The 18,737-nt window shown below is 39.8% G+C and overlaps 1 protein-coding gene and 1 long non-coding RNA gene across 2 annotated transcripts in view; one reads left to right on the top strand and one right to left on the bottom strand.

The window, feature by feature from the left end:
- Positions 1-18,737, bottom strand: part of LOC140896978 (uncharacterized) — a 58,357-nt gene that overhangs the window by 19,681 nt on the left and 19,939 nt on the right. Inside the window, exon 2 of the long non-coding RNA XR_012154655.1 lies at positions 9,471-9,620. This is a non-coding gene — a long non-coding RNA (uncharacterized LOC140896978). The remainder of the gene's footprint in view (positions 1-9,470; positions 9,621-18,737) is intronic.
- ZNF831 (zinc finger protein 831) overlaps positions 1-18,737 on the top strand; it is a 31,701-nt gene that overhangs the window by 959 nt on the left and 12,005 nt on the right. Inside the window, exon 2 of the mRNA XM_073309206.2 lies at positions 13,851-18,181. Within this exon, the coding sequence (XP_073165307.1) occupies positions 13,883-18,181 (4,299 nt within the window). The 5' untranslated portion in view covers positions 13,851-13,882. The remainder of the gene's footprint in view (positions 1-13,850; positions 18,182-18,737) is intronic.

Here is an 18,737-nt window from a genome sequence, read left to right as displayed (position 1 = left end):
AAGTCAGCTGCTACATTTTATCTGGAGTATTTTGATCGTACAGGTTTAATTTTCTCTCTTTCATATACTCTGAAAGGATTATAATATTCTGGTGCAATATCCACAAAAATAAACCACTTATGTAAAACTAAGAAATGGTAGGAGCATATTGTGGAATTAGGAAGGGTAAATTTCCCCCAAATATTCATACACAGTACCTGAAGAGAGACTCTTGCTGTCCCATGACTTCAAAATTAGATAAAGCATGTTTTGTAGCTGCTTTGTATATTACACAACAACTGAGGTAAGGTGTGTGATTTTCAGGGACTATTGATATCACAATGAGCAGGCAGATGTCTCAGGGTCAGACTATGGTTAAAACTGATTCTCCTGGGAAAGATTATCAATATTCCCAAAGATGAGGAGGTTCTAAACCTGGGTCCTGATCCTGCAACAGGCTGAGCACCCTCAACTCTATTAACTTTAGCAGAAGTGTGCAGTCAGCACCCTGGTGCAGGTACTCAGAACTTCACAGGATCAGATCTCTTGAAGAACAACTAAAGAGCTGAAGTCACATATGCACTTTTGTTACGAGGCATTGGGGGATGATTTCAGTTTCAGGGAATGAGGTAAGAATGAGAATAAGTGCCAGACAGAGAAACTGTTTACAGTGAAAAAAGGTATCTTGGGGGAGACTAGCAGTCACTTCTGGGCCAGTGAGAAAGTCCATCAACACCACTGTTACTAATTAGAATTGAAGTGTAGAAGTATATGGAACTTGTACACTCTAAAAACAATATAGAACCCCCTCCCAAAAAACACCCTTCTATTCTACCAAACAAAATTATATTTGTTGCACCATTAGTAATTAATGTATTACTAATGGTACAATTACTTTTTCATACTGTGTATGAAAATGTAATTGAATACAAGTGTGATCTATTCTCCAGGAAGTCCTTCCAATAAACATTGTCTGGCTATACCGAAAGAAGGATAGGAGGCACTTGATATGGATTTAATTAGGCCACAACTTTATTATATAGATGTGTGGGACTATCCGGCAGATAAAGTGAGCAGTGCAAGCGAATCCATGTTTATTCAGATAACTATTCAGGGCTTCCTCCAGCTGCCCTTCATTTTCCACCCAGGTCCCCTAGCCAACCTGCCCCAAGAACTTAAGGTGCTGGTTGTTGTAAATATAGGTATCATGTTTCACATATGGGACTGACTATGCTAAATACCTGTCTGAAGTATCTGAACATGCCTAGTGGGAACTAGATGATGCCAGAGGCTGAAACATTTCAGACTGAACTGGCTAAATGTGCAGTTAATAAAAGCTACCTTCCTCATAGGTGCTTACTAAATATGACAGTGCCAACTTTCAACTTATAAATCTATTGATGGTTCGGTTTTATGTTTGTACAGTCTCTAGCACAATGGAGTGCCACTGCTGAATGGTTTCCTGCAGAGATGGGTTGGCCCTAACATTTCATAAGAGTACAGCTTGTCACTGCCACTCAAGCAGTTGACATGGCATTTCCTTGTGAGAGACGCTGTTATTTATCTCTTATGTGGCCAGAAGTATCTGTGCTGGCAAGGACGAAAGTATAAATGTGCTTGTTGAACTGTGTCAGCATTTTGTTTTGTAAATAAATGTGCATTCTTTTAAAACTCAGAAGAGGAAATGTATGAGTTCTCAGAAGACAGATGTACTTTGTCAGTACTAATGTAGAATTTAGCTTTTAAATCGACTCTCTTTGTTCCAAAGACCAGCGTTTTTTTTTCCATTTGAAACATCCTGCAACTAGTTTAACTTTTCAAGAGGATTATACAAGGAGTAAAAACCAAAAACAAATAATCCCTCCCTGCCACTAAGTATAGCTGACCTGCAGTTATATGTTAGCCTGGTAAAAGGGTCTTTCATTCAGAACACCGCGGGATGGATTAAGGCCATAGGTAGCATAAAATGGCCTTTAAACAGCCAGAGATTGCAATTGTTTTTTGCAACAGTCAGAAGGCCAGATCCTCAGCTGGTGTAAAATTGGTGTAGCTCTACTGAAGACAGGGCATGAGAATCCTTAGCCAGGAGTATCCCAAATGATTTGTGTTCTGATTTTAGATTAAGGTACATCTTGGGGATGAGCTTTTACATGTTCTTATTGCTCTGGAAGAAGCCAAGATAGTTGGGCGCCATACTTTCAAAACACTATAAATGCAAGGTTTTTTCTGGTGTCTTCCAAGAAACCAAGTAAATTAGTCTTGGTCACAACAAACTGTATATTTCACTAATTAAATTTGAGGTAGCAGAAGAAGCCACGTGGTGGCTAAGAAATTAGATGAACTTTTTGTTTCAGTTTGTATATAGGTGGTGCCATTCAGTTGAAAAAAATAAATATGAAAAAAGTAAATCACAGGGAATAATGGACTGAAGCATGATATGTAACCCTCAGTCCAAGATTTTTCTTTTGTCTGATGTATAGTTTTTCAAGTTTGAAATTAAAAGTGTATACAGACCACTGGTTTATATTTACAAACACTAAAATATGGGCCACAGTGAAGTACCAGGAATTGTGTATTAGAGAACAGGATTTGGCCCCATCACTTCTAGTGTACATGTAAAAAATGTCCATGGATAATAAATGATGAACAAAAATCATAGAAAGCTAATTATGCATCTGAAAATAACTAAAAGTACAGTTTTTCCTATTCAACTCATTTTCTCTAAACAATTATATGAATAATTTAAAAACCCCTCTTTCTTACTTATTTTTTATATTAACAAGATCTAATGCTTTGTTATGTGCAGGCTTCTTGTATTTGCGAACAGTGACTCAGTGGAATAATTTGGATAGGCATACTGAAAATGACAAATATGAAGTCGGTGTAGTCAGAGGCATTTTCAGGATGGATTTTCTGCTTCTGCAGGTTAGAATGAATATTCAGAATTCCATAGTCTTACTCACGTGAAGTGAGTTTGGTAGCACCAGATATTCCTTGGTGGATAACACATTATTTTTATTATTATTTCTATTCTGCTATGTTCATCATTATGAATTATTATAAAAATCATGCTGCCAAATCGTGGACCAGTTAGTGAGAGCTTTGCCACTGACTACAGTGGGACCAGGATTTGGTCTGAAATGCACATAACTGATCTTGCCTAAAGATTCCTATACAGGCAGTGGAGGGTTGGTGACATCTAAAAATAGATCGGCTTTTAAAACAAACCAACCAGTCTCTTGCATTTCAAACAGAAAACTAGTGCACTATGCTACGGTGTTCTGGAGAGTGGAATGGGTCAACATGTACATAGGTGTAATGTGCATTGTACCCTTGCTAGCACACTCAGCCATACAGATGGGATAGAATCATAACATTGTAGGAACGGAAGGGACCTCAAGAGGTCATCTAGTCCAGTCTTCTGCACTCATGGCAAGCCTAAGTATTATCTAGACCATCACTGACAGATGTTTGTCTACCTGCTCTTAAAAATCTCCAATACTGATGATTCCACAACCTCCATGTGCAATTTATTCCAGAGCTTAACCACCCTGATAGTTAGGAAGTTTTTCCTAATGTCCAACCTGAACTGCCGTTGCTGCAATTTAAGCCCATTGCTTCTTGTCCTATCCTCAGAGGTTAAGGAGAACAATTTTTCGCCCTGCTTGTACTATATTCTGCACTATGAGCCTGATCCACAGCACAGGGAAGACAGTGGGAGCCTGTCCCTTGATTTTGATCAGGTCTTTGCTGAAGCTTCAGAGTGCTCTGCATGCCTGGGGATGAAGCCTGTATATTTTAATCTTACCCTCAAACACACATTAACAAACATAAGAAGTACCATACAAAATGTGTAGCTAATGATATGTGCTAAACAACTGGTCATTCCATTGCTTTTACTTGTACCCCATCCCCAATCTGTACAATGTTAATTTAAACTGTAAGCTCCTCAGGGATGGCACCTTGCATTTATGTTTATTTTTAAAGGATCTAGCACTATATAAAACTACAAACTATAGACTATCGTAAATAATGATGGTTTTAGAGATATTTCCAGTTCCAGCAGTATTTTCCATTTTAAAGAAAGGGAATATTGCTGGAGTTGGTAATATTTCTAAAACTGGAATATTCTTTAAATGTACTCAGTGAGAGTAGTAATGATAATCACAGTCCCAAGCAGAAGCTTAAATCATCTTAGAGACAGTTTTTGCCTTTTAAGAGAAACCATTTGTAATTGCTTGTGAGATGCCCATAACTGTGCGTGTGGCTCATTTAAGTTAAGGGCAGAACCCCTGTTTTAAAATTAATATCTTCTTTTACATCAGTTTGTTGGCCTTAGCACATGATAGTCCTTCAGAAGTTCTCACTTACATGTATGGAATTGGGATAGATTCAGTAAGGAGAGTATCCTCAGTGGAACTGGAACTCATTGCTGTATTGTAGTTATTCTTACACATATGCATAAAGCAAATGTGTGAACCCAAAGTGTCATAAATATAAAGGGAAAGGTAAACCCCTTTGAAATCCCTCCTGGCCAGGGGAAAGCTCCTCTCACCTGTAAAGGGTTAAGAAGCTAAAGGTAACCTCGCTGGCACCTGACCAAAATGACCAATGAGGAGACAAGATACTTTCAAAAGCTGGGAGGAGGGAGAGAAACAAAGGGTGTGTGTCTGTCTATATGCTGGTTTCTGCCGGGGACAGACCAGGAATGGAGTCTTAGAACTTTTAGTAAGTAATCTAGCTAGGTATGTGTTAGATTATGATTTCTTTAAATGGCTGAGAAAAGAATTGTGCTGAATAGAATAACTATTTCTGACTGTGTATCTTTTTTGTAACTTAAGGTTTTGCCTAGAGGGGTTCTCTATGTTTTTGAATCTAATTACCCTGTAAGATATCTACCATCTTGATTTTACAGGGGGGATTTCTTTAATTCTATTTACTTCTATTTTTATTAAAAGTCTTCTTGTAAGAAAACTGAATGCTTTTTCATTGTTCTCAGATCCAAGGGTCTGGATCTGTAGTCACCTAGGCAAATTGGTGAGGCTTTTTACCAAACCTTGTCCAGGAAGTGGGGTGCAAGGTTTTGGGAAGTATTTTGGGGGGAAAGACGCATCCAAACAGCTCTTCCCCAGTAACCAGTATTAGTTTGGTGGTGGTAGTGGCCAATCCAAGGACAAAGGGTGGAATATTTTGTACCTTGGGGAAGTTTTGACCTAAGCTGGTAAAGATAAGCTTAGGAGGTTTTTCATGCAGGTCCCCACTCTGTACCCTAGAGTTCAGAGTGGGGGAGGAACCTTGACACAAAACAAGAATCATTGCTGGCACAAAGCATGTTTTTTGTAGTTTCACTGATCTTATTTTAACTGCATGCATTAATTTAATGTTTAACTATTGCTAAGAATATTCCTGTATACCACAGGAGTGGACGGCTCCCATACTTTATACTGGGTATTAGTAAGAGCTTTTTTCTTCATAAATAAAAGTAGGAAAAAAAATAAAGGAAAGAATTAGAGATTGGCTAACCCCAGAACCACTTATCTGGCTACCACCCCAGAATCTAGGGGTTTGGTAAATGGGACCAGGATGAAAGTCACTCTCAGTTGTGAGTGTGTGTGAGAGAGAGGGAATGAGTGAGTGAGAGAAAAACAAACAAATCCAGACCAATAAAGTTTTGCAAAACTAAAACCCACTTCCATCTGAAGAGATGATCCAAACTCTGAACCATTGATCTCAAAGACTCCAGTGGATACGCAGGGAATATGGACCAATCAATCAAAAGAAACATAACTTCTGTGTTTACCAAATGAGTCAGCACATGATGATATGATGATAGCCAAAGTAAAATTTGCATTATGAAGACATGACATCTCCAAGGTATTAGTGATGAGCATGTATCATTTGCAGGTCAAGAAAGGGCTAATTTGCACAAGCTTGGGAAATGAAGTTCACGTGTTCCAGTTTGGCATGTACAATCCAATGATGTGGCACAGAGAATCACTCAAAGCAATAAAATTCGTGTTTCATCTAAGGGCTGCATCCATAAAAAAAACAGTAAACATCACACTACAGAACCTCCTAATATATGAGTCTACTGGCCACACTGATGCTTCTTCCCTGGCTTACGTCAAAGTCTTCCTCTGGGGATAATGTGGATCAAGCCTCAGTGGCACAAGGTGTGTGAACCCCCTACTAGGATTTTTCACAGCAAGTCATCTAGTGCAGTGAAATCACACTGGTTCTGTTACATTCATGGCTATCCACATCTGTGGAGAGCAGGAGGGAAGACTGCTGAAAGTAAAACAGCTTTTAGAAGGGGTCAGGGCCTCTTTGCCCATGTCACTTAAGGGCTGAAAAGCTGTCATGTAGCAATGAACTTGAGTGGTAATGTGTCTGACCTGATGAAGTGAACTCCCACACTCAAGATCTGGACAATTAAGACTGTCTCTTCACTTGTTTTTGCAACTGGGCCTCACCATATTTTTTATGTAACTCTAAGCTGATTTTAGATGCCAAAGTCTCTTTTTCTCAGCCTACGCTAACTGCATTTTTCCAACATAGCTAAAGTATCTGTGTCCTATACCATTCCAGTTATCACTTGTTCCCTAACTGTGCTGCACTATCAGAAGCCCTTGGATCATACTCACATTGGATAGATACTAGGATTCTTGTCTAACAAACATCTGTGTCTTTCACTGTTCATTTCCACTACAATTTTAAGAACTACCTGCTACAGTTGTACAAAAAGTATTTTAAGAAAATTAGCTTTAGTCACATATAATTATAGGAGTATTCTTTGTATCACATTAATATCTTTCACTTAACAATGTTACCAGTAATGCAATTTATAAAACACCTACATTTCAAGGCTGCTGATTCTGTTTATGGGCTGTTAGATGACTAATGATAATGATAGAAAAAGGTTGAAACGCTGTTTCATGTTCCTGTTTCATCTCTTCCTGTTTTTTGAAGATTGTTACTATGACACTTACTAGTGTATACAGAAAAAGAAATTACTTCCTACTTCTTATCTGTTTCAAGTCTGTCCGCGTTTCTCTCTCTTTCTGATTGCATCAAATATTGACAGCAATGAGGCTTCTTTTGGTGAAATACTTAGTTATATGCAAAGTACGGTAAGCTAAAAAAATTCTCTCTTATTTCTACACAAAAGAGGATATCTTAATCTTTTCTATACTCTGCAGTATTATATTTGGAGTAGGAATGACTGGAAGCCTTTTAAAAGGCATCCTATCAGCCAGTATAGTACATTATGCATGTGTAGAATGTTCAACAGCTACTTCGGTGTGATAAAACACATCAGGCTTTTTGTGCCTATGGATAATACCCATAGGCCAAGTCAGGGGACTGAATATTGTGTTTATTTAAAAATTACTCTTCACAAAAGGTATGTGAGATACTGTGTAAAGAAATGTAAAGAAGAAATACCGGAAATAGATTGCATGCTGGACTGTTAGCAATATTTTTAAATATGTGATCGCAACTTTACAGCACAGTTTGTATGCGGTATTAGATACCCAGTGGGTAGAAAGAGTGTTTTGGTTGTATAATTCAGGATTACAATGGGGCTGTATTGTAGTGCTCAGAAACCCAAGGATATATAATATATATGACATAATAAAGAAGCAATTTATATAGGAAAATGTAGCTCTGTTATTCTCCCATATTTTTATGTGTTTAATATTAATGTAACTGATATGTTAACACAGTGAGTTAAAAGCCAATCTCTGCTACACTTAGGTTGCCAACTTTCTACTCGCACAAAACCGAACACCCTTCCCCCGTTCTACCCCTCCTCCGAGGCCCTGCCCCCTGCTCACTCCATCCCCACTCCCTCTGTCACTCACTTTCCCCACCCTCACTCATTTTCACAGGGCTGGCTTTAGGGGTTGGGGTGCAGGAGGGGGTGAGGGCTCCAGCTTAGGGTGTGGGCTCTGGGGTGGAGCCAGGGATGAGGGGTTTGGGGTGTAGGAGGGTGCTCTGGACTGGGACCAAGGTGTTTGGAGGGCGAGAGGGGGATCAGGGCTGGGGCAGGGGCTGGGGCGCGGGGTGGTGATGAGAGCTTTGGCTGGGGGTACAGGCTCTGGGATGGGCTGGGGATAAGGGGTTTGGGGTGCAGAAGGGTGCTCTGGGCTGGGTCTGAGGGGTTTGGAGGGGTATCAGAGCTGGGGCAGGGGGTTAGGGCATGGGAGGGGGTGCAGGCTCTGGGTGGCACTTACCTCAGGTGGCTGCCAGAAGCAGCGGCATGTCCCCCCCCAGCTCCTATGCGAAAGCGCGGCTAGGTGGCTCTGTGCACTGCCCCATCCACAGGCATTGCCCGCAGCCAATGGGAGCTACAGAGCTGGCACTTGGGGCAGGGGCAATATGTGGAGCCCCCTGGCTGCCCCTACACCTAAGAGCCAGAGCGGGGATATGCCGCTGCTTCCAGGAGCCACACGGAGCCATGGCAGGCAGGGAGCCTGCCTTAGCCCTGCTACACAGCCAACCGGACTTCTAACAGCCCAGTCAGTGGTGCTGACCAGAGCTGTTGGGATCCCTTTTCGACTGGGCATTCCAGTCGAAAGCCGGACACCTGGCAACCCTGGCTACACTGGTGTCAGTCTGGAGCTACTCGATTGACTTTATAGGATTTATTTACACTGGAGTAACTAGAATCATGATTTGGACCAGTGACTGAATTAATGTATTTTAATGGAATTACAGTGACCACTTTTGTTAATGCCAATATAAAAGTAATACTTTTTAAACTTGAGGAATTGGCTGGAAAAATTCAGGATAAGCCAAATCCTGCTCCACTTTTGCCAGTAGCACAACTCCCATTAGCTTCAATGGGACCAGGTTTTGACCCTGTGGAGCCAGTTCCACAAGGTACCAAGTACCCCCTTGGAGGTGCTGAGCACTCTCCATTTCCCCAAATGTCAATAAGAGTTGAGGGCACTCAGTACTTTTCAGGATTGGATGCTTTTTGTAAAAATTGATTTGCTATATTAGATAAAGACTATCTAGAATTAACCTTGAGTTACAATGAGATTGTGATAAACTGTTGCTGCAGCAGCACAGCCTATGTGCAAAAGAATATTGTGTTTTTTTTCCGTAGAAGTATCTTTATACTATAAAGACATGAAAAGTGAGATCTTATGCACCACACTAAAATGTAAGCAACACAGGACATCACCTAGGAAGAAAGATAACATCAATTGGTACGAAAAACAGAGAACTGCCAGAATTGAATAGAAATAATGTCACTTAACTATACATGCATCAGTTAAGCTGCATGTGTGTTACCATTTAATTCAAAAGTTTAGCATTACTTAAAACTTTCCCAAAAATTATATTGTGACCATATAGCTGATGATTAATGCTCGTCTCAGGCCTGGTCTACACTGCAGGGGTAATCGATCTAAGATACGCAACTTCAGCTACGAGAATAGCGTAACTGAAGTCAACGTATCCTAGATCAACTTAGAATCACTTACTTCGCGTCCTCGCGGCATGGGATCGACGGCCGCTGCTCCCCCGTCGACTCCGCTTCCGCCTCTCGCTGTGGTGGAGTTCCGGAGTCGACTGCAGAGCGATCCCCGATAGATCACTACCTGCTACACTCTGGCGGGTAGTGTAGACATGGCCTTAAAAAAAGAAACAGGAGATGTCTGACTTTTCCTTTTTATTACATTGCAAAGTATTGGGGCTGTTCTCAGGAAAATATCCTCCACAAACTTTTCATGGTAACTGTGTACAGTGAAAATTAGTCACACAGACATTTTTCTGAAAATGTAAACCTCTTATTGTCTATCTTTCTGAGGTAGCTATTCATTTATTTAATTTACCTATCTGGCGTATTTCTGGGGTATCATGTCATCTACCTACCAGTGAAATTATTATTATAGGCATATTGCTGCATAAAAACTGAACTACTAGATATGTGTATCCACTGTCCCATTATTTTGCACACTAACAAATAAGTTGCTATTCTATAGTGCAGTTGGGTATTTCAGAGTAATGATCTTTTTAATAAATGTTTTGATAAATCCGAGGATATCATGAAAACAGCCAGTCTGATTGGTCATTCTTATAGAAAGGCACAGTCTTACTTGGAAATTATTATGTCTTTGCTTTGTTACCTCATATTGCAGTGGGGCTGGGTACAGTTTATGTTCTACTTCCCATTTCTGTAAAACACCATACCACAGAATGATTGCTCCTTATAGAAACCTCTAACACGGAAAAGTGAAATTCATGCCTGGCAGGTGGGTTTAAACACACAAAAGCATTGGCCATGGGAAGGAGGTGAAAGGGCAGGGTACGTCAATGTATACTGCGTTGACTCATGTCAAATGTTGGGTTTTCACAGATTCTAAGGCCAGAAGGGACCACTGTGATCATCTAGTCTGACTTCCTGTGTAACACAAGAACTTCCTTAAGTAGAGGTACACCATACAGCAAGACAAGTTCATATGTACCATGCCCATTATCAGATGTGTGTCTACTTTGGGTCAGAATGTGGCCCAGCCTTACATGACTGTGCAAGTGTGAAAAGGGAAGCAAGACTCCCTCCCTGCCAATGCAACCTTCCAGATGGGCGAAGGAGAGAGAAGGTGCTTTGGGGCTTCTACTCCACTCCTTGTTTCTGCCTACTCCTCCCCAATTTGCTAACCAGTGGAGCTGAGCTGGTGCAGGGGTGAGGGAAGTAATTTGTATCTGCTAAGGAACTGAGGCAGATTGATTGGTCCCCCTTTGTTCAAGTGGAGAAGTACAGTTTGTTCCATGGGCTATGACTGGCTTGATGTAGCTGTACCTTTATAGATGGCTGACCTTTATAGAGGGCTATGCTGCTGTTGTGGTTCAATATCATAGCATAGAGGGGTCTCTAGAGGCTCTTTTAGTTTTATTCATGCTACCTCAGAACTCCTATTTTTAATTTGTAGTCTTGACCCTTATTCCTAGTCTACAGCCTAGAATTTCATCATGGATTTCATTATGATTGAGCAAGTAGCCCTAGCATGTTTGTGAACTGTGACTAGTTCCACCTGATCGCACATACAGGGTTATTCCCACAACTTCTCCATTTGTTCATGTGATATATTAGCTCAATTGAGTCCTGTGCTAACTTTCTCAGTCAACATAGTGGCTGAACCACTATCGGATCTTTGGTTTATCAGCTATTCCAACTGCAATTGAGTGAATAATTCAGATCAACTAATTTAGTTCAGAAGCACCGCCATTTTTCCTGATCATGAATTGTCTGCAAATAGATTGAAAAGTCCTCTAATGTAATTATTTAACATTATTCACAAATTTCTTCAGAGAGTATATCTTACAACGAGTTTGTTGTGAATACCTGCAATGCATGCTGTATGGGTTAGCTATACAAGTCACATGACATAGTTTCAAAATTCAGATTGTTATATTCGATTACAATATTTTCTGTTTATTCTGTGACAGTTCGCTACATAGATCATCCAATTAGGTAGCAGAAACTGTAACAGTGAATTATGTGAGAAGCCAACACAGTGCACATTTCAAATGTCACTGTTGACTGTTATTAAAAAAATGTGCTTTTTGCGACTATTTGCTCTAGTAAACCTAAGTATTTGAATATTCAGAAAAACTAAACACGAAAGGGTTGTGAACATAGATGAATCACAATTTGAATGAATTTTCACAAGAAGTTTTCTACTGTTTAGTCAGGCTCTATTTATGATAGATTATGCTGATATTATCCTGCTATTTCTGCTCTTCCTAATGGTAATTTTAAAGTAACTTATTTTTATGGCTTTCCAACTTGTTTTTACTTTTAGGAAGGGGAGGAGGGGAGAGAGAACAAACCACCAAGGCTAGCCAAATCAGGTTTGTGAAAATAAAAATTGCTCTGAACCTGATAACCAAATCTTGAACCAAAACAAGTATATTGGGACACATTTTCTTAAAGGGTAGCATCCTTTTTGAGTGTGCAAGCTGTACCTACATAATTTTTGCCCAGCTATTCTCTCTCTCTCTCTCTATATATATATATAAACACAAGGCAACATGTCATCATGGTGTCTCTAATTCATTCAACACATACAAAGACAACTTTGTAAGCTATCTCCACTTTTTGCCTCCAACAGTGTGACCTCTAACATCTGTTATATCTTTTACATATATAAATTTGGATAGTAAAAAAAGGAACCTTTTAAATCTACAGTTTCATTTTGTTTTCACATTTTGATTCCTTGTTTAATTCTGACAGTGTCTTCAGCCTCACTTAAACAAGGTCATTGTATGGGGGCCATGCATAACACTCATTGTTTGTAGCAGTGACTCTTTAATAACTGTCTGTGCAAATTTCCTTGTAATTGTGGCCTGTCTGCATCAGCTGTAGTTAAAAGTATCAAATGCAGATTAAACTGCAGTGCATCCATTACTTTGTATTGTCTCACACTGGAGAGTAGATCTAGACACCAGCTCTTTTTAAGGAATGTTTATTTTAGAAACAGAGACTTGTTATAATTAGAGAGGGACCTGACTGTAACCAAAGTTGGATATGAACTTTCTGAAATGGTAGGGGTATTAGATATGGGATTATGTGACTCACACTCAATTCTTGTTAAAATGCTACATTAAACTCTAATTATGTTTTTTTTTCCAAACATCAGTGGCTTCCAGATTAGTTTCAAAAGACAGAACTAACACAATATATGGTGTCAACAAATTAAACTTATTTATTTAAAACTATATTGAGAGTGATAGATATATAATGAATTTGTCAGTTGTATAGCATCTTCCATCTGAAAATCTCAAAGCCCTAATTCTCAACATCTATGTGAAGTTTGTGAGTAATTAATTGTTAAATCCATTTTACAGATGTGTAAATTTAGGCACTAAGGTTCTGATAGAATACCCATTAAAGTAAATGGAAAACATATCACTGACTTCAATGGGTACTATCAGAACTGGTGTGATTAGGGTCACAACACAAATGAACGGAGGAGTGGGGAATACAATACAGAAATTCTGATTCCCAATCTGCAGTTGTAACTAACAGGCTACACTGCCTCTTGTCAAAGCTTCATTAGGCATGTGTTTTATTTTAAACAGGGTATATTTGTATCCTTTAGTTACTGCATTAATTACAATCATTTATATTTTATATCTGATTAAATGTCCAAGCTTTGTTATTTTTTTTCTGAAGACTGATCTTCAAAAGTGCAGTTGTGTGTGCCACTGTGCATTTGTACCATGTTGGCAGTTGTACATGTGTAAATCAAGTGCGCACAAGAGTGTCCTGATGAAGACTTGGCCTACAAAGTTTAACATTGTATTTTATTAAGCATACTGTTCAGTGAGAATAAGTTAATCATGAATCTTTGGGAGCACTGAAAGCTGCTCATCTAGAAAGTAATTTGGACAAAGATATAACATCAGACTAATGCAAAGTAATTCTATATTACTGTACTATACACTGTATCCTATCCTATACCATTTCCAATATTATGAAAGTGCTTTGATGTCAGTTTGAAGACTAAGATTTTTAATATCTGAGTACCACTTCAGGATAGATTTTAAAAGGAGTCTTTAGCAGTAGGTCTCCTTTGCACTATACTAAACTTTTGTGTAATGTTCCTGTGTTTTGTTAGCTTCCATCCAACAAACCAGAGGTGACACTATTTTAGTAGTGAATAAACTGATTCCTGTACATGTAAAGTTTGTATAAAAAGTTTTGATATTCTTCAGTATGGAAGACCTTATAGAAATATAATTAAATTTTGCATCTACCAGTATAGTAGATGCCTAATTTATATGGCATAATAAACAGCTGAAGAAAATCATGGTTTTTCATTTCAAACATAACTATATGTTGTATTTGTTTCCCATAGATAACTGAACTGGATAACATATAACCTTTGAAATGGAGGCACAGAGGCAAACCCATTCCACAGTTGCACTAGCTGATCAACCAGTTAAAGTCTCATCTCTTCAGGCTGCACAGGGTTCATCAAGTATCAGACAGAGTCCTGTGATTTTTCAGCAGGAACAAGCCCTGTCTCAGACTATATACCTGAAAGCCCTTACCATACCACTGTATCATCCTATCCAGTCAGGATGCTATCAATCAAACCACCAGTTAGCAGCTGGTGGAAGCAGCATAAATCTAGACAGCAGTAATATGCCTTTAATCCTAAACCCACTTCTGCATTCAGAGAGGACAGATCAGCTTCAGTCAGTTGCTCAGAAACAAGCAGGGCAAACTTTGACATTAAACATAGTTAGTTCACCGGTTTTACCATCAAGTTCCTGTTCAAATGCACCTGTTGGAAGTCCAGGGAAATTCAAAAACGCCGGGAAGTACATCTGTAAACACTGTGGACGAGATTGCCTGAAGCCAAGTGTCCTTGAGAAACATATTCGCTCACACACAGGTGAGAGGCCCTTTCCCTGCACCACCTGTGGTATTGCATTTAAAACTCAAAGCAATTTGTATAAACACAGAAGAACCCAAACACATGTCAACAATACCAAGCTGCCCTCAGGGTCTGACAACAGTGGCATAATAGAGGAGAATGAGAAGGCAACAGACAGCATCATGTCACAGCAGGGTGCAAAACGAGACAGCAGTGTCTGTGAAAAGCAGGGGCCAGGGATTAAACAAATAATTTCAGAAACCAGTACCACAGTGGACACTAAAAAATTTCCATCCATTATTTCACTGCCAACACTGAACGCTTTATCGCTTACATCAGAAAGTCAGAAAATAACAACTGATGATTCCTATTGGCCAGAGGCAAGTCAGGGTGCTTCTGAAAGAGAACCAATGCAAGATCCCCAAAACCTATCTTCTCTAGTAGTTTTGCCAGACAGTGTACACCAGAGAAAGATGATACAGGAGCAAAGATTCTCAACAGCAAATAAACATATTCAGTTGCAAAGGCAGCAAGCAACTTATTCAGATAAGCAATGGGACTGCAAACCATCTGACTATAAGCTGAAGAAGTGTGAGAGCACTGATTCTGGATATCTGTCACGCTCTGATAGTACAGAACAACAGATGCTGACCTCCAGCCCCCTGCATAGTCTTTGTGAACAAAGCACAGAGCTGGAAAATGAAACTGCCTTCAGTGGCTTAAGGTGCATGGCAGGAAGTAGTGCAAAACTGGATTCAGCTGAGAAAGCAACAGCCTTGATGCTAGAGAAAAAGAAGCTGGAAGAGCATATCTCAAAACTGATCTCTCATAACAAAGCTGTGGTGGATGATACCCAATTAGACAACGTTAGACCCAGAAAAACAGTGCTTTCCAAGCAGGGCAGTATTGATCTGCCAATGCCTTACACATACAAAGACTCCTTCCATTTTGACATCAGATCTCTTGATGTAAACAGGAAAAAGAATCTTTCCCTTTGTTCAGCAAAATCTACCTTTACACCCATAGAAAAATCCAAGCCATTGTTTTTTCATTCAGTCCCCACGCAATTCTCGACAACAATAGACTGTGTGCCTGTCACAAGAAGCAACTCTTTGCCATTTGTAGAGAGCACAAGAATGGCACATGACAGAGTGGGTAGCTCAAATCTACCATCTCTCACTAGGCAGCCCCTGAATACAAGCTCTTCTAGTTTGTTGCATAGCAACAACCTTGCTACAAGTTCAGTGGATTTTCCTAACAGCCATCCCCGTGCACTTGTCAGACAAACAGCAGTGGATGATTTGCCACTAAGTAATGCAGTCTATGATTATTCTCCCTTTGAGGAGATGAAAGAAACTAAAAAGCCTGGAGCTGGGGGAGAAGGAGTGAACGCTAAATGTAAGAAGTCAACTCAAAGGAAATTAAAAATGTTCTCTCAGGAAAAATGGCAGATGTATGGTGACGAAACATTCAAGAAAATCTACCAAAAAATGAAAAGCAGTCAAACTGCCAAGAAACTGAATCAAAGGGGGGAAAAGGCAACAGACAATATAGGCTTCACCCCTGATCCAAAGGAAGCAGCCAGTGGTGATGGAGTTATTCAGCCAAAAGATGGGAGGAGCTCTTTAAGCGGGAATCTTTCCTCCCCTGTGACCATTTCTAACACAGAATTAAACACTGTGAAATCAAAAACCTGTCCCATTGGTAATCGTGTACTGCATGGTGTCTCCTCAGAAGAGAATGCAGGCAGATTTACAGAACTAATGGAAATGGCACATTCAGTAAATGCTGGTGAACAGAGTGTAATATGCAAAACTTCCCCAAAACATAGCTGCAGCAACAAACATAGTTCAGATAAATATACAGGTGGCAATAACATGTTACTGGCTGTAAGCAGTCATGAAACGAGGCTTCAACTTAAGCAGAGAGCTAGTCAATTAAACTCTAACATGCTGAACACTGATAGTCTGCAAATGCATAATAGTCAATTGGAAGAGTCACATCCTGGGAGCGAATCCAATACCCTCATATTAGATAGTGAAAATATTTTTAATAGTAAAACTTCTCAACATGCACAGATGGCCTTAAGGGCACACAACTGCAGCAGTGGTGAATCTACACAGGAATTCCAAAAGCTACCATCAGAGAGAAAAAAACTGAAAGTCGATGAGCTGAAGAGCAGAGATAATGCAGCTCTAAAATCCAGTCCCAGCTCCGGTAGCGAAAATAACACAGTAGGTGAAACAGTGAAATTGATAGACTGTTATAGTGTACATGCCGTCTCCCTAGCATTAGTTAAACAGTCAGCTAAAGACGGAGAGCAGAATTCAAGCACAGACATGAATGAATCAATCAGCAGTGCTGAAGGCATGGAATATGAGAAAACAATGAAACTCCACATAGAACCCATATATGATAGTGATAATACTGCTAACCTTCTTCCACAATCAGCAAAGGTCTCAACAGCTTCACTTTCTGAATTTCTGGTGCCTGAGTTAAAGAGAGATAATTGTAGTTCTTTTGCCTTAAGTAAGGTGACAGATACAGAAGCCAAAACATGTCCTGTGACAGCAGGAGCAAGAGTGTCACTGCATAGCGGTGATGATGCTGGCATATCTTCCACTACTCAAAATCTGGAGTTTGGTCAGGTAACTCCACCTCTGAAGAAAAATGCATTTTCTCCAAAGTACATCCTTAAATTACCGCAAGAAGAGAGTACTACAGACCTGTCACTTTTAGTGGAACCAGGGCAGGAAAGCATGCCTGGTATTTCTCTACCAGTTCCGATAACCAAAACTTCCTGCACTATCAACAGTAGGACAGTCAGTGTTGATTCTGGTGATGTGTTTTTGTCCCCTTTAGAATTTGAACTGAGACACCAGGCCAAAGCAGTAGGGCTCAGATGGGGTGTACATACAAACTGGAAGGCTCTGGTACCTTGTTCATCAGTCAACTCAAGAACAACTAACATCCCAACCAAGATAGATGACAGCTTTCAGAACCAAAGCTGCAGGCAGAAGGAAATAATCAAAGACACCTGGAAAGAGACTAAGCATAAAGATAACTTAAGTGATCAAATGCAAGCAGACAAGAAGTGGATAAGTACAACTGGTTGCTCTGCACAAACCACAGAGAAGAAAGTGTGCTTTACTTCTATGTACACAGGTGGCTTTTTCATATCTGCCGACATCAAAGGAGAGAATCAGGTCTTACGCCACCTTCACTCAGGAAATAACTCTTTAATAATGACATCTTCATCAGGCAAAGGGGCAACCTCTAGCGGGGACACTGAACAGACAATCATGGGATGGGACACAGATGGTAGCTCTTCAGGCATCCTTAAGGACACTTCACCAGGGTTGCAGGATTTACAGTATTCTGTGTGTTCAATGGACAATTCAAATTATTTTTGCCATTCCTTTGGCACGTTTTATTGCCACACCCTCAGTACTCAACGTAAGGAACTCCCTGCACTGTCCCAAATCAGTTTGACTTGTCTCTCGGGAAACTCAAGGATCTCAAGCACAAAGGGCTCCTTTCCATCACTAAATGCTGAGCCTCAATTAACTTGGTGTTGTTTAACCAGAAGCCTTCCTCTACCTGCTGAGCAAAAGGAGAAGGCCGACTCTGCTTACTCTTCCTTGCACATCTGTAAGAAAAATTCTGGTATTGAAGGCACATTGTCAAAATGTGACTTTTCTTTTATCAAAATGAAAAATATTAGCAAGACTGTGTCCTATGGCTTGACCACTGGGAATTTAAAAACACTGGTTTCATCCTTTTCACAGGGAGAGCAGCTACAGAAGGTAATGTTGTGAATCCTATTTCCTATTTCAGAACAGGGGCACAGTTCTCCAAGATTACTCTTTAATTAGAAAGAATAGGAGAGTGAAGGTTAGGGGGCATATTATTCCAGCGTACATATAAATCCTATTCTGTCCCAGATTATTGAGAGCCTTGAATTAATCTACTTTAACAAAAAAGTGCCTAATTTTTTCTCCCAAAATATGCATGTGTGGGCACACACAGGTGACTATAGATATAAAATACACAGGTACATATGCAAACTGCACATAGCTGCTCATTTTGTGCACAGGACTTGCATATTTTATGGAAATAAGCATGTCCTATTGCATGGAAATTTGGCCAGAAAATTTGCTTAGCCAGAAAAGCATGCTTTAACTTTATTGTAACTTGAATTTTATAGTCTTTGGATTCCTCTATTCCAGCATGTGCTTTTTTCTGTTTTCATTTTAAATTATTATTTGTATTATAGTAGCCCTTAGGAGTCACAGTTGAGGGTCAAGGGACCCATTGTGCTAAGTGCTTTACAAACAAGTAAAAAGGACAGCCCCTGTACCA

This window comes from Lepidochelys kempii, chromosome 13, assembly GCF_965140285.1.
Source record: "Lepidochelys kempii isolate rLepKem1 chromosome 13, rLepKem1.hap1, whole genome shotgun sequence".
NCBI lineage: Eukaryota > Metazoa > Chordata > Testudines > Cheloniidae > Lepidochelys > Lepidochelys kempii.
This window is presented reverse-complemented; position numbering and strand designations above follow the sequence as displayed.